The 14,747-nt window shown below is 44.7% G+C and overlaps 2 protein-coding genes across 3 annotated transcripts; both read right to left on the bottom strand.

Moving 5' to 3' along the window:
• Nucleotides 1-448: 448 nt before the first annotated feature.
• Nucleotides 449-7,882, bottom strand: LOC108923766 (pannexin-1-like). Its single transcript, XM_018734715.2, has 5 exons — nucleotides 7,344-7,882; nucleotides 4,434-4,573; nucleotides 2,857-3,047; nucleotides 1,902-2,545; nucleotides 449-1,603 (listed from the first exon to the last, which is right to left on the bottom strand). Exons 1-5 carry the CDS (start codon nucleotides 7,525-7,527, stop codon nucleotides 1,524-1,526), a joined length of 1,239 nt encoding a protein of 412 aa, XP_018590231.2. The 5' UTR covers nucleotides 7,528-7,882; the 3' UTR covers nucleotides 449-1,523.
• A 972-nt stretch (nucleotides 7,883-8,854) lies between these two features.
• On the bottom strand, nucleotides 8,855-11,426 carry cwc15 (CWC15 spliceosome associated protein homolog). 2 transcript variants are annotated; one of them, XM_018734726.1, is made up of 7 exons: nucleotides 11,365-11,426; nucleotides 10,374-10,513; nucleotides 10,062-10,174; nucleotides 9,711-9,802; nucleotides 9,478-9,588; nucleotides 9,235-9,362; nucleotides 8,855-9,043 (listed from the first exon to the last, which is right to left on the bottom strand). In XM_018734726.1, the coding sequence occupies exons 2-7, from the start codon at nucleotides 10,502-10,504 to the stop codon at nucleotides 8,914-8,916; spliced, it is 705 nt and encodes a 234-aa protein (XP_018590242.1). In that variant the 5' UTR covers nucleotides 10,505-10,513; nucleotides 11,365-11,426; the 3' UTR covers nucleotides 8,855-8,913. The 2 variants fall into 2 exon arrangements, with proteins under 2 accessions (XP_018590242.1, XP_018590243.1); XM_018734727.1 differs by having other exon boundaries at nucleotides 10,374-10,518; nucleotides 11,365-11,419.
• Between the last annotated feature and the right edge of the window lie 3,321 nt (nucleotides 11,427-14,747).

The raw sequence follows: 14,747 nt of genomic DNA, 5'->3' as shown, positions 1-14,747 counted from the left end.
ATGTTGTGTTGCTTTTAGTAATTCAGTTGTTTTCTGCATGCAATTCCGTTTTAGGGGACAAATTATGACTTGGTGTGACTTTCAGAGGTATCTCTATACATCCTTATTTGTGTAGCTGGTGATATGAATGGAAACTATGAGTAGTTTCTCATTTAAATTAGTTCCAGTAAGAGTTAAAACAAGATGTGCAGGTGAGGGTTAACATACTGCTGCTTTCACCGCTCACCTCACTGATGTCCTCACCGCTACAGGATCGATGACATGTCATGTGTGTGCTTTGTGTAACAGGTGAGAAACCGTCACACGGTCAAGACTTAGCGCCTTAAACCATAAAAAACATGAAAGCAAGAAACACATCACAATGAGATCACAGATATTTATTTGCTTAAAGAATAATCAAATAATCAAACATATTCAACATTTTAAACAGGTCTGCAGATCCTACAGCTGAGGCAAATCTGTGTTTTCTGTGGCTTGTGAACTATCCTATAAACATGCAGCAGTCACGCCCCTTAAGCCTTTAGACCTGCCCCCTAGGCTCCTGTAACAGCTCTGTATGGCTTTTGTAGCTCTAATGTTAATAAATATTCATGAGTCAGAGCAGTATCAAGTTACAAATAAAACATAATAAATACAAAGCCATCCAAACATGAATTAATATTTCACAGCATTTCATGCTCCACAGTTTTAAATAGCGGAATGGGTACCATCGACTTAAAAACACAATACTTGTTGAAATGGCAAAATAAAAATATGGTTAGCTGGCACTTACATTATACACAAATAAAATGCGTATCTACAAAGCTATCCAATTAAGTCATTATCACTAATAGGAAGGCCACATTCTGAGTTCTTGTTCACACTAAAAAATCCTTTAGTGTCAGAAAGCATCCTATTAACAAAACCTTTATTTATTATTAACCATTAATCCAAGGTCACTTACCATGTTAGATAATCAACTTCACAGTGATTACACAGTAAAGTTATCCAGGTTCCATAGTGTCAGCAATAATCACTATGCCACCTGCTGACCCTTTCTGTCAAGGTCATTCTTTGAGAAAGAAACCACCTCTAGAGAGACTAGTTTCAAACAAACTGACAATCAGTAATTATTACTGAGCATTTAAAGGGCTGGTAATAAAGGGACCTTCCACTGGCTAATTTTTAAAAAGAGACACATGGAAAATTCACATTCGGCACTTAAACTTTTTCAGGTTCATAAAATCCAGTGTTTGCGTTATCAGAGCATCCTACTGAGTAGAGGTAGTCAGCTGTACTATTTCAAAAGTGAAATTTAAAGGACTTAAGAGAAGGAGAGCTTGGCATTTACAAAACAACTGCATATTTCAAATATCAATGAAATTTCAATTATTAAAAGTATGAGTGTGATGTAATACTCGTAAGGCTTGATTTTCTTAAAGGCAGAATTTTCATTCCATAAAGCCATGCCATTAGGCTGTAGATCCAGCATTATATGCTTTGTCACAAGATCCATCTCCTGTTCAAGGCCAACACATGACGCTCTAACGTGCCATCTTCTCATTCTTCTTATTACTTTGCTTTGAGTCTTTCAACAGCGCATCATCCAACACAGAGGGAACATCTGAGGAAAACATTCAAACACACACAATTTATTTCTATAATCTGGTTGGAGAAGTTACTCTGAAAAGTACAGCTTATACAGAAATGTACTTAAGTACAAGTAGCACAATAAGTGTAACTCTGCTAAATGTCTGAGCTGTTGCCGTGGTAATAAGTACGAGAAGATCAGTTCAGTTCTGGACTTGATGATCGTGTCTGGATTTTAAGCTCTGTGCCTGCCACTAAAAGTACCCATAAACACTGTTCAGAGGCACTAGCTAAGGTAATGGATAGGGTTAACATTGCTGAATGTGTCTTACCGTTCAGCTGCGGGGTACAATCATCCTTGGCCTTGAGTGTGGTCAAAGAGCTGCTGTCCAGCCCATCTGTTTTCACTTGGCCCAAGGTGCGTAGGAGGCACTCGATATCCAGTGTCGAGTCACCTGCCTCCTCCTGCAGCCGAGCCAGGACCAGCAGGCAGCGGTGCGACTTCAGTTCACTCAGGTTCTCCTCCAAGAAGCAGAGGTATATGCCCAGGTCGTTGCAGAAGGGTGGGGTCAGGTCCAGCTCCCCAAAATCAGGCAGCGCCTCGTACGGCCGCAGGAAGGCGGCACCCTGGCGCAGAGGTGCAATGGCAGCATACACCACTAGGGGTGCCAGAAGGATGTACACCAGCAGGTTGATGGAGCTGAGCAGCCAGAAGATGCCCACAGCAACCAGCTTGCACTGGAAGGCACTTGGTACATTGCTGCTGTTGCGCAGGCGACCTGTGCGGATGTCACAGGTGAATTCGTCAGTGGTGGATGCCAGGCTAATGTAGTAGCCCAGATAGAAGCAGGCCATCACCAGGGTCACAAGTGTCAAAGCACGGCAGAACAGGTATTTGACTACCAGGTTCCTAGAAGACCTCTTGGTTTTGAGGTACTGACCAACCAGCGGGTACTTAAAGCACCTGTCTGAGGACCTGCAAAGCCAGGAGAACATCTGTGTTAAGACCCATCATCACTGAGGTGACCTTATTCCTGCTTTCATTCTGTCAACACCGATGAAGCATCCTTCTTGCTTAAAATGTACATTTAGCCAAACAAAGCACACTTTTCAAACACTCCAGATTCACTTCATACTGTACCTACTTTAACTTCACAATCACTTTACAGCTTTCTTTCAGTGAACCAGCTGACACGCCTGGCCACTGTGAATCTCATGGACATCATGACTAAATGTAAGACTGATGTAAGGAATGTCAAAGTGTTTGTGTATGTGCATCCACTGTACCCTTGGTTGTCGCCAGGCTCCTTGCCAGATACCAAGGCCTCTGCTCTTTTGATAGCACGGTTGTAGGTGCGGTCCAGCTCTTCCAACATGAAGTTAAGGTCAGCGAAGAGGTGTGGTGTGCCTGTGAAACGCCAGATGACGGATGGCAAGTACATGAAGAGGGCTACCAGGAGGAGCATGTAAGGGAAGTACTGGAGGAGAGAAACAGACAGAGTGAGTTCAACATTCAGGTTACAGTCTACAAGACAGTCAGAGGGTCTGCTCCCCAATACCTAGAGGATCTGTTCACTTGCTCCACCTGGCAAGAGCGCTGTGCCCCTCCTCCTCAGGCCACTTGCGGTTCCACTCACAAGGGTCCAAAATCAAATCTTTAAGCTCTCAGTGTTGACCCTTATGAAGTGAAATAAACTCCTTCTTTCCCTAAAACCTGTTGAATCCCTCAAGAAGGGACTCAAATCCATCTCTTTCATAGCCAACATCTCTCCTGATCTCCTGGCGCCTCTATAAATGACTTTGGCACCATCTGCTTAGATTATCTATGTATTTGCTCTCTGTAATGACTGACGGAATGGAGCAGCGGAAACAATGATGAGCTATTCCTCAGCCCACCTGGAACACTGATCAAACATCTATTTTTCTAGCTAGGGGTGAACTATCCACAGAAGGAGCCAATACCTCCTTCCTCCCCCCTCGGTGGCACTAGTCCTGGTGGCCTAGTTCTTCTGGTTCAGTGAGTTCTACTGGAAGGTCATCAGATAAAAATGCGGATGACAGCGAACAGTTCAGGCCATTCTGCTGTCTCGACCGTCAGGCCAAACAATGCATTCAGATTCAGAGTCACATTTATCAAGCTTTCATGCAGGAGAAAATGTTGCACCTGCAGCAAGAATAGAATTTAATTTAAAAACTAAAAGAACAATTCAAATATAAATAAATAAAGGTTAACACAAAAGTTTTGGGGCTTATTTTATATTTCCTTTTGTTCTTTGACAGAAGCAGCTTGAAATTATTCATCAGCTCAAAATCATGAGAAAACTTCCCATCTTTTTTGTGTATGAGTTCAAGGATTTAAAAAAAAAAAAAAAAAAAATCACATGCATTCTCGGTCATACAAGAACAGAAAGTCCATGACACAAGTCATTTATTACCATGCTCATATTACGTTAGCTCATGAATTATCTGGAAATGTAAAGTGGACAACTCCACTGTGCTCCACAATTCTCAAAGCCCCTCCCACATTTTGCAAAGCCCATCCTACATATCTCAAAGTCCCTCCCACATTTCTCAATGCCCATCCCAGACATCTCAAAGCCCCTCCCACACTTCCCAAAGCCCCACCCTCACGCTCTTCTTGACCTTCAAATCCTCTGGCACTTTTTGCCTCAGCATCTTAACCCCCAATGCAACTGTCCGTCTTGAGGCCCTGCAGTTTCAGCCTGGCAGTGTCAGTCGGGAAGAATGAGTAAAGAGTGCTACAGTGTTGTGTAGATTCAGACCCCGCAGTGCTGTGCAGCACTCTTTGCAGTTGTTTCACACCCTGGAGTGCTACGTTACACAACATGATGGATGTGTCTCACCTTATGCAACCAGAGGGGCAGGTGACGGGTCTCCTCAGTGGACATGCGGTTGTGCTGCACGGCCGCCCAGCAGAAGGAGTCCACATAGGCGGCCTGACGTATCGAGAAACTGGAGGGAGGGAAGCAGCTGATCTGGGTTCCTAGGGGAGGGGGTAACAGTCGCCAATGTGTATGAACCTCATAGGGCAGGAAAAGTGTCAGCAAGTCACCTCTAGGGGTGGACAGTTTGACAGGACAATGACTTGACAAAAAGTAACAGGATCTCTCCATTCCTTATTGTAATCAAAAACCTCATCCAGCTGGCAGAAACAAAACTGATTCCATCACCACTACCAAGTTCTCCACATCAACCAATTCCACCTATGCCAGGACTCCCAAAAAGGGGTTGTCCCCTGCTTTGTACCCCCTCTCTGACACCATCATCTTTGACCTCCTGCTCTTACACCCAGCTGCCGTTCTATCTCCTTTTATGCTTCTCTTTTACAGTTTCTCTGGAACTTATTTTTTCTCTTAAATTCATCACTCTCATTTGCATTTGAAATGACCTACCTCTCACCGCTGTTAAAGAAATTTCCTCTGAACCCAAACTCAGTCCAGAACTAAACTTTTCTCCAAAAAAGGTTTACAATTATTTACACAGATGGGTAACCTTTATTAACTGGAGCAATTTAGGGTAAAGACCTTGCTCAAGGGTATTACAGCAGGAGGGAACAGTCAAAGCAGCAACCTTTGGGTTTAAAGATAGCAGCTACACTATCAGCTGCCCCAGCTGGTTCAGTATAGTTCACTCTCTACCCATTAGTCTCTGTAAAGAGTTCTGCAGGGCTCGGTACTTGGTCCCTTACTCTTCTCGATCTATACCACTTCCCTTGGCCCATTCATTGTCTTGCATGGATTCTTCCGTCATTGTAATGCAGCTGACACACAGCTCTTCCTATTTTCCCCCTAGCTGACACATCCACCTGGTGGATGATAACCATCCATCACTCAGTCTGTGCCTTGAGACATCTGGCAGTGTAGTGGTAAGAGCTGCTGTCTTTCTAAATCCAAATCCAACTAATTTCGCCCAAGATCTCTCCAGCTCATGTACGGTGTAAATTTTCACGCACTGTAACTTCATGAGCATCACCAGACAAAGCCTTTAGTCAACCACTACTCTGGCATTGTATTTGCTTGCTTGTGTAGCTGATAATATTTAAAAAAAAAAAAAAAATTGGTAGGAGGGTATCAGGATTTGTCTATCTTGTGTTTTATGCACCTACTTGAACAATGAACTTTGGTGCAGCAAGTGGTAGGTAACAAACTAGGTTTACTTGAGTCATGTCTGCAGGTATGTCTCTTTCTCTTAATGCAATGCATAAATTGTACTTTTGCTGAGATGTACATCACTTTGGACAAAAGAGTCTCCTAAATGAGGGGGGGCAGTGGTGCAGTGGGTTGGACCGGGTCCTGCTCTCTGGTGGGTTGGGGGTTCGAGTCCTGCTTGGGGTGCCTTGGGGTGGACTGGTGTCCCGTCCTGGGTGTGTCCCCTCCCCCTCCGGCCTTAGGTCCTGTGTTGCCGGGTAGGCTCCGGTTCCCTGCAACCCCATATGGGACAAGTGGTTCTGAAAGTGTGTGTGTGTGTGTGAGTCTGCTAAATGGAAAAAATGTAAATGCAACACTAGTACCTTTGATCAAGACACTTGTCTTTAAAAAGTACTTCAGTAAAAGTATTGAGCTGTGTATGTATATTATTTCAAGTTGCTCTAAAGAAACATATCAGCCAACTGAACAAACATAGGGTTGAAACCCTTGGTCTCCCAGTTTGGTCTACTAGTACTTGTACCTCAAAACTCCTCTTATGGACAGCTTCTAGCCACAAGCCAAAAGGTTACTCCACACCCACCCACATTGACAGTTGCATGGAAAGACTTGACCTGATTTGTGTTTTTCTCTCTCTCTCTCTCTCTCTCTCTCTCTATATATATATATATATATATATATATATATTTATATATATATACACACACATATATGTATATATATATATACACACACACACATATATATATATATATATATATATATATATATATATATATATATAGATGTTATATATAATGTGTCAGTGTTATTTTTATTGTCTGTTTAGTGGGGTTGCATTTACTGTCTCTGAATTTATTGCCTGGCTTGTATTTACTACTTTTACTGTTTGTCCCGAGCGGGGTTGCGACAAACCAGAGCCTAACCCAGCAACACAGGGCGCAAGGCTGGAGGGGGAGGGGACACACCCAGGATGGGACGCCAATCCGTCGCAAGGCACCCCAAGCAGGACTCGAACCCCAGACCCGCCAGAGAGCGGGACCTGGTCAAGCCCACCACGCCCCTGCGCCCCCTCTGCAGGAGACAGTCTGCAAGAATTTCACTGTGATGTACACCTGCACTAGGTACACATGAAAGTTAAATTGATCATCATTAGCATCATTCAACTGACAGTGAAAAAGAAACCCAAAGAACAACAGGCTGGATGTACCACTAGTCTCATCAGTATCATCAACAGCATCATCTGCACCATCATCAATAACATCACTATGGCAACTTCTCCTTGCTACAGAGCATCTTCAGCCAAAGGTCCACAGTCGGATGGGGGTTTGTTCACTGTCCCACTACCAATCCTGAGCATCAGACAGTGCTTCAGATAAATATGTATACATATTTACATGGAAATATCCAAAAGGGACTTGGACATTCAATACTGATTGGTATTTCTGTCAGCAGTCCAGCACGCTTATGGATCTCAGACATTACAAATGACAGCCAATATGATGCACGCGAGCGATCGCTTTCTTCTCGTCTCCGCTCGTCCCAGCGGACTGAGCGCACACTTTGATTTCTTTTACTGTGGGGTTGACAGCGAATGCGCGCGCTCACCCACGGACACCTCCTGCGCGAAGGCCAGCGAGATGAGCAGGAGTGGCAGCCCCACGGAGATGAACGTCGTAACCTTGTCCACGGAGCGCTCCACGCGCACGCCCCGCGACCCCCCTTTGTCGGAGGGCTCCTTCAGCAGGAAGTCCGAGAACACGTACTCGGTGGCCACGTGCGCGATCGCCATGTCCGGTCTCGGGTTTGGATCTGAGAGCTCGAGGAGTCTCGAGGGTGGCCGCTGTGAGAGCGAGCCGCTCCGTCCCTTTGTTTGGGTTGGAGACACCCCCCCACCCCTTCCCCCACCCCGAGCGGACGGCTGGGGTGGGGCTGCGGTGGATTCCGGGGCTGTTGTCAAGGGGCCCGGGAGGCCACGTGCGCGATGAGGTCATTTAAAGCCCCCGGAATGAATGGAGTAAACAAGGGAACAAAAAGTACATCTGGCTGTGACGCTCAGCGGTTACAAACCGAGATTATTAATGCGAGTTCGTATTTTAATACAGCTAACAGATCTATCGCCATCGCTCCAAGGACTCTCTTGCTCTTGTCTCTTCTTTCTTTGTTCTTCAGCCCCTTATTATTGTCTGTTGATCCGACTCCTTGTCCCATACTATGACTTACAGCGTGAGGTTTGTGCGCTAAACGCTTTATACTGACTCACCATTTATTCAACAGTAATTTTTATTGTAAAAAGTCAGGGTAAGAACTTTGAACGCGAGATGAGATGGATGCATCATGACAGGTACCGACTGCAAGGCAACGGCCTTCACCACCACACCGCCTGCTGAACTTTTCGTTGTCATCATTTCATCGCTGCATGGATGCCCTTGTCCATGGAGAGTTACAGTCCTGCTTTTGGAGCTCATACATGTTTGACTATTTGTCTATTTTTAGGTTGCTTTTCACATTACAGCTGCTCTACATTCAAGAAATGGTATGACATTTGAGATGAACAAATGGAAGAAGTTCCTTGTTCCCTTATTAACAGATCGGTCCTTCTCATAGAGTATCCATATACTGAATGGGTGATTCAAAACATGACCTGATGTGACTGCTTGAGCTGCTCAGTATAGACCAGCATCCCTCATGGAGGCCAGCAACACTGGGACAACAGGCCAAAGACAGGAAACAGACACACCAACACAAGGATGGAGTAATGGCAACCCACACGATAGTATCCCCTGGGGCGCCAACTGGACAAATGATAATCAGAGGTCTCAGAAAAAAATGTACATAAGTTTAATAACACTTCATACAAATCTTGAAACAAAAATCCAGACAGCAGGAGTCAATCTCAGTTCTGTTAAAACACAAATTTAATTCTTGAGTGACAAAGACCATTCATGTGGGATCTATCCCAACTTTCTCAAACAAGACTAACTAAAGGGAATGAAAAACGTACTCTTGATATTACATGATACTGTTGTCCAAAATAGGGATTGGAAGGTGTCCCTCAGTAGACTAAAGAACACAGAGCAGGAAGACTTGAGTGGGTCTGGGTTCCAAAGTATCCTGCCTGTTCCATGAACAAAGGTACCACCTTACCTGTAGAGTCCATCAGCCTCAAAAAGACCAGCTATTTCACATATTTTTCCATAAATTTCTTATGGAACTCTGAGCGCAAAGTATCGTTCACGAAGCGCTTCTCCTTCTTGGAGTCATCCACACCCTTAGCGCAGTTCTTAAATACCACATCGTCATCCCACCTGAGCAGAAACGGAAAAAAAAAATTTCAGAAACTACCAGTTTGCCCACTTTTCAACTTATTTACTCCCAGCAGTTTAAAATATGTTGATTAATTTTACAGATTTCAGAGTGCTAAAAATGATCTTATTCCATATTGTGTATGTATGCCTTCATCCATGCAGCATGGGGTGTGTGCATGTGAAACTTGTACCTCCTCTTCACGCTGAAGCTGGTCTGGACCTGTCCTATCTGCTGCTGTCCCCCCAAGTTGAGAAGAGGGTTCCCACTCAGAATGTTCTCCATGCGGATTCGCTCCTCCTCCGCCTTCTGTTCCCGCTCCTGCGCGGCAAGAAGACACAGACACCAGGTCACTCTAGTGGGGCAGCAAGTGCATGCCGGGACTTCGTGTTAACAGGACTGTGCTCCGATTGGATTTCTGACACACTGTGCCTACCTTACGCTCTTGCTCCTCAGCACGCTCCTTCTTTATTTTCTCCAGTTCAGCCAACAGAGCGGCAGTATCATCGTCATCACTGTCCTCCTCAGAATCATCATCCTCATCATCCTGCCTCACATAAAGGCCAGTCAGCAAAGAGCTGCTGCTAAGCTACTGAAATGACAGTATTTTTTTCCACTAATGACATGAGAAGCAGTCAGTGAGCAGCTCAAAGGAACAAGAACACCTACGTCAGTGAGCGGGTCATCAGCATCCAAGTTTGCTGCAGGAATCTGGTCCAGGCGAGGCCTCTTTGAAGAGGATGAGGAAGATGTGGTGTGCTCTGAAAAGGGGACAAAGGGATTAAAACTCATTGCTTCACCTGACTAGGTCACTGTAGTAAAAACGGAAAAAGACTGAAATGCTCAACCATGTCCAGGTGAAAGGTGGGACTGGACCAAAGACCTCTCCAGATTACTGTTCAGTAGTGCTCAGTCTGACACTGACATTCTGCAGTGCTATTTTACAGAAAAGAATCCCAATGATCACAGCACAGAGACCCCTCGCAGTGGTGGCATTGCCATAGTAACAGTGCTCCTCACCACGAGGTCCCCTCTCCCTGGTCTTCTCACGGACAGCAGCGCGTTCCCTCTCCTCCAACTCGCGGCGGAAGTCACGGCCACGCACCTCCTCTGGAGCATCCTGGGTGGGCTGCCTGCATGTGTTGAGTACGCAGAATAATTTATATTTTCATTTATTACTTAAGCAGGTACTTTTCTCCAAAGCGACATATTTCTCAGAGAACAATACAGAGTGGATTACATCAACAGAAGGAAAACATGTTATAGATGTGTGTGCGATACCACTCTACCGACACACAGATTCTGCATAGAGCCTGCCATAAGCTACGTTACCTGTATTTGATCTTGGTGTGCCCTGGGAGGTCCCGACTCGAGTACTGCTTGGACAGGGCACTGAGGTCGCCCTCACCCTTCCCCCGGCCACCACGCGCCGGCTCGAACGTCGGCCTTGCTGCAGTTGTCATGTTGGCCGCCTATGCTTAGCAAACAATGAAAAAGGGCTGCAGTGATGCGCACAGATTAACCACACATCCCATCTGTCTACAGTGCAGGAACACAAAGGCAACATTATTATTATTATTTAAAGGCACTTGGCTGGAAGGATTGAGATTATCGTTAACAATAATAATAATAATAAGAAAAAGAAGAACGGACTACTACACAAGCTATTTTTTCCACACAGTGCAGAAGGCAGTATTTCTCTGGAAAACCAATGTTTTCATCACATTGTCATTTTATACCTCATCATGCACTCACTTCTACGGCTGGGTAATTTTTACTGTATCACGTGACTGGTAAGCATCTTGACTGAGCTGAGGCAATATAAGGATGACAGCTATAACCATTATGCCGCCTGCCACCCTCAAGAAAAATTGCTTAATAGGCTAACAAGCAACACTTTGCCAGACAGTAGACTAGTAAAACACCAGACCAGGCAGTTTATTAAAAAAAAAAGGGAAAAAAAACTATGACATCATCATCATCATCATGTCTTCAGTTCTGAAGTTTATAAGCATATAGTCGGATGGGCTTGACAGTTGTCAACAATAGCCTAGCACGAACGGCGATTACAACCGTTATTGTACTTTACCAAAACGAAAAAGTGAGTGAAATGTACAAGCAAAGGCGAAACGACCGACGCAGAGCGTCGTGCAGCTCGTTAGCCACCAAGCTAACATGCTAACGGTGAAACTCACCTCCCTACAAACCTCGCGTCTCTAAAAACAAAAATTATCAACGTAGACATACCCGGAAAAAACGGAATGAACCAAATACGGGCAAAAAAAAAAAAAACCTCCAACTGTTTAAAATAAAAGACACTCACCTTTCCCACTGAGTGAAGCTACCCAGGCTATCCCGAGAGCTCTTGTGGCACCACGTGACGCCAACGTCACAAAATGAGACGGGTTCAAATATGGGACAATATAAACGCTTCAAATCGCGTTTCGTTGTTTTGAGTCGCGGCCCGTAAGTTCACTGATTCGATGTGATCGTTTCATAAAGTAAGCATTTGGGTATATATGACAGAAACAGAACATGGCCACAGAATTTTAACGGAAGTCTATGTGAAAAGGATGTTTTAAATTAACACCTGCTAAGTGCTATCCACACATCCTTAGGTTTTTTATTCAGGATGTACAGCAGCAGATTACTGCTCTTTGAAATAAAATTGTATGTTTTTTGGAGCTGCAAAATGCCACTGTGAACCTTTATAAATCAGGTTCTCTTTCAGCTCTCTGGATAATGACATTCACTTTTTATTTACCCATAAATACTGAAACTGATCGTTATGTGAACCTTGGTCTACCAAATGCATGTTATGCATTCAAATTCCTAATAGCTCAGTTATTAATGCTGTACACTGAAACCATGAATTCACCTATTTACTATAATAACACACACAATGGATTAATATATGAAGAGTCCATGGGGTGAATGATCGTAGTCATGATTTTAAAAAAAATGTAGTTGCCCCCTTACCCTGTAGATAACTGGTTCTTGTTTCTTCCTGAAATGCTCTCCTGATGAAAAACGGTCATAGTGGTGCCTGGTGAAGGAAAGAAAAAAGCCTCCTTTGAAAGTACGATCATAGTCCTTCAGTGTTTTCTATGACCTCAGAAGACTAAAGAGCACTCTTAGTGAAGCACCTGAAAAGATGAAGACAAAAGATGAAGTCTCGTACTTATCGACATCCTTCTTGTTCAAGAACCTAACTAGATGTTGTCCAAGGGCAGAATCAGGTTTCTGTGCCAAATGAATGTTCTTGCGATTATCGTGTTTATGTTAAAAGAAATGAGCAGTGGATTAAGGTGCCAGTATGAGCAAAAGCATTTACCTCCATCACTAATTGAAGATTGATCACAATTGACAGCCTTGACAACAAAATGTTCAAAGCACAATCCATCCATCCATCGTCAACAACCGCTTGTCCCGAGCATTTTTGCAGTGAGCCTTAGCCTTACCCAGCAACACAGGGTGCAAGGCCAAAGGGAACGCACCCAGGATGGGGTGCCAGTCCATTGCTAGGCACCCCAAGCAGGGCTCAAACCCTAGACCCACCACATAGTGGGCGCTGGCTAAACCCGCCGTGCCGTCAAAGCACAATATTTTGTTTAATTTTTGTCAGAATATTTTCTTTTTCAGCTTGCATGGACTAAAACTTGGGAAACAGCAGTTTAAAGAATACATGGGTTTTTTGGTGAAATAATCTCTTCTGCAGCAGTGCATTTTTATATTGACATACCAATATCGAGCTGAAATTCTGCCTTAAGTTTTGAATAGATTCTGTCATTTTTTCACTACATCTTTCATAAAATGGTCTATTCACTTATTTTTCCAAAGGAATTGCATGTAAATAACAAAGGGCAGGTTTGAAGAAGCCAGTTTTTCATTCCCACATAGAATCAGGGAAAAACGATCATAGTCCAGATTGCAAAACACATTGCCCTGTTTTAAGTTTCTGCCATAGATTCAGTTATATATATATACACACACACACACACACATTTTCAGAACCACTTGTCCCATACAGGGTCGCGGGGAGCCGGAGCCTACCCAGTAACACAGGGCGCAAGGCCGGAGGGGGAAGGGGACACACCCAGGATGGGACGCCAGTCCGCCGCAAGGCACCCCAAGCGGGACTCGAACCCCAGACCCACCAGGTCCAACCCACTCTGCCACCACACTTCCTGAGATTCAGTTACATCTGACCACAAATCAATGATTTTCATTGCTTCTTGCTAGTGGTTAGATCTGCCATCTTGCAGACAAAGAACCCAGGTTCAAATCCCACTTTGGCTGTAGAACTCACATCCAGTGTTATTATCCTGAATTGGTACAGTGAGTAGGGGTGCGGTGGCGCAGTGGGTTGGACCACAGTCCTGCTGTCCGGTGGGTCTGGGGTTCAAGTCCCGCTTGGGGTGCCTTGCGACGGACTGGCGTCCCGTCCTGGGTGTGTCCCCTCCCCCTCCGGCCTTACGCCCCTGTGTTCCCGGGTAGGCTCCGGTTCCCCGTGACCCCGTATGGGACAAGCGGTTCTGAAAATGTGTGTGTGTGGTACAGTGAGTATGAATGGGTAAATCAGTGCAAGTAATTATAATCAGAATCAGAATGAGCTTTATTGCCAAGTATGTTCACACATACAAAGAATTTGTCTTGATGACAGAAACTTCCTCAGCACAGACAGAATGACAGTGACAAGACAGATGAGAAGATAGAATATGTGAATGAAGGATAAAAAATATATAAAAATATAAAGTACCCAATATACAAAAATAGTCACTAGACATTATATGTATGTCCAGGTATGTTCTATACAAATGCAAGGGAATGTGAGTAAGACATATGATGTGATAAATAGATATAATTATAAATATAAATCGCGTTGTGTATTGCACTGGTTTACTCTGTAGGGGGGATTTAGCTGTTCATGAGGTAGATGGCCTGAGGAAAGAAACTTTTCTTGTGCCTGGCTGTCCTGTTGCTCAGTGCTCTGTAGCTCCGGCCAGATCGCAAAGGTTCGAAGAGGAAGTGGCCTGGATGTGAGGGGTCTAGAATGATTTTGCTAGCCCTTTTACTGACTCTGGACGAGTGCAGTTCTTGGAGAGCTGGGGGGGATGTGCCGATGATTCTTCCAGCAGTCCGAACTATCCGCTGTAATGTTCTGATGTCTGATTTTGTAGCTGAGCTGAACCAGACAGTTATGGAAGTGCAGAGGACAGACTGGATGACTGCGGAGTAGAATTGCATCCGGTTGAACTTCCTCAGCTGGCGAAGGAAGTACAACCTCTGCTGGGCCTTCTTCACAATGGAGTCTATGTGGGGCTCCCACTTCAGGTCCTGTGAGATGGTGGTGCCCAGGAACCTGAATGACTCCACTGTTGCCACAGTGCTGTTCATGATGGTGAGTTGGGATAATGGTAAGGTGTTTCTCCTAAAGTCCACAATCATCTCCACTGTTTTAAGCGTGTTCAGCTCCAGGTTTTTATGACTGCACCAGACAGCCAGCTCTTGGACCTCCTGTCTGTAAGCAGACTCGTCACCATCCCGGATGAGGCCAATGAGTGTGGTGTTGTCTGCAAACTTCAGGAGCTTGACAGAGGGGTCTTTTGTGGTACAGTCGTTGGTGTACAGGGAGAAGAGCAGTAGGGAGAGCACACATCCCTGGGGGGCGCCAGTACTTATTGTGCGAGTATTGGATGAAAATTT

Source organism: Scleropages formosus, chromosome 3, assembly GCF_900964775.1.
Source record: "Scleropages formosus chromosome 3, fSclFor1.1, whole genome shotgun sequence".
Lineage (NCBI taxonomy): Eukaryota > Metazoa > Chordata > Actinopteri > Osteoglossiformes > Osteoglossidae > Scleropages > Scleropages formosus.
Note: the sequence above shows the minus strand (reverse complement) of the source record. Positions and strands in the feature narration are given on the sequence as shown.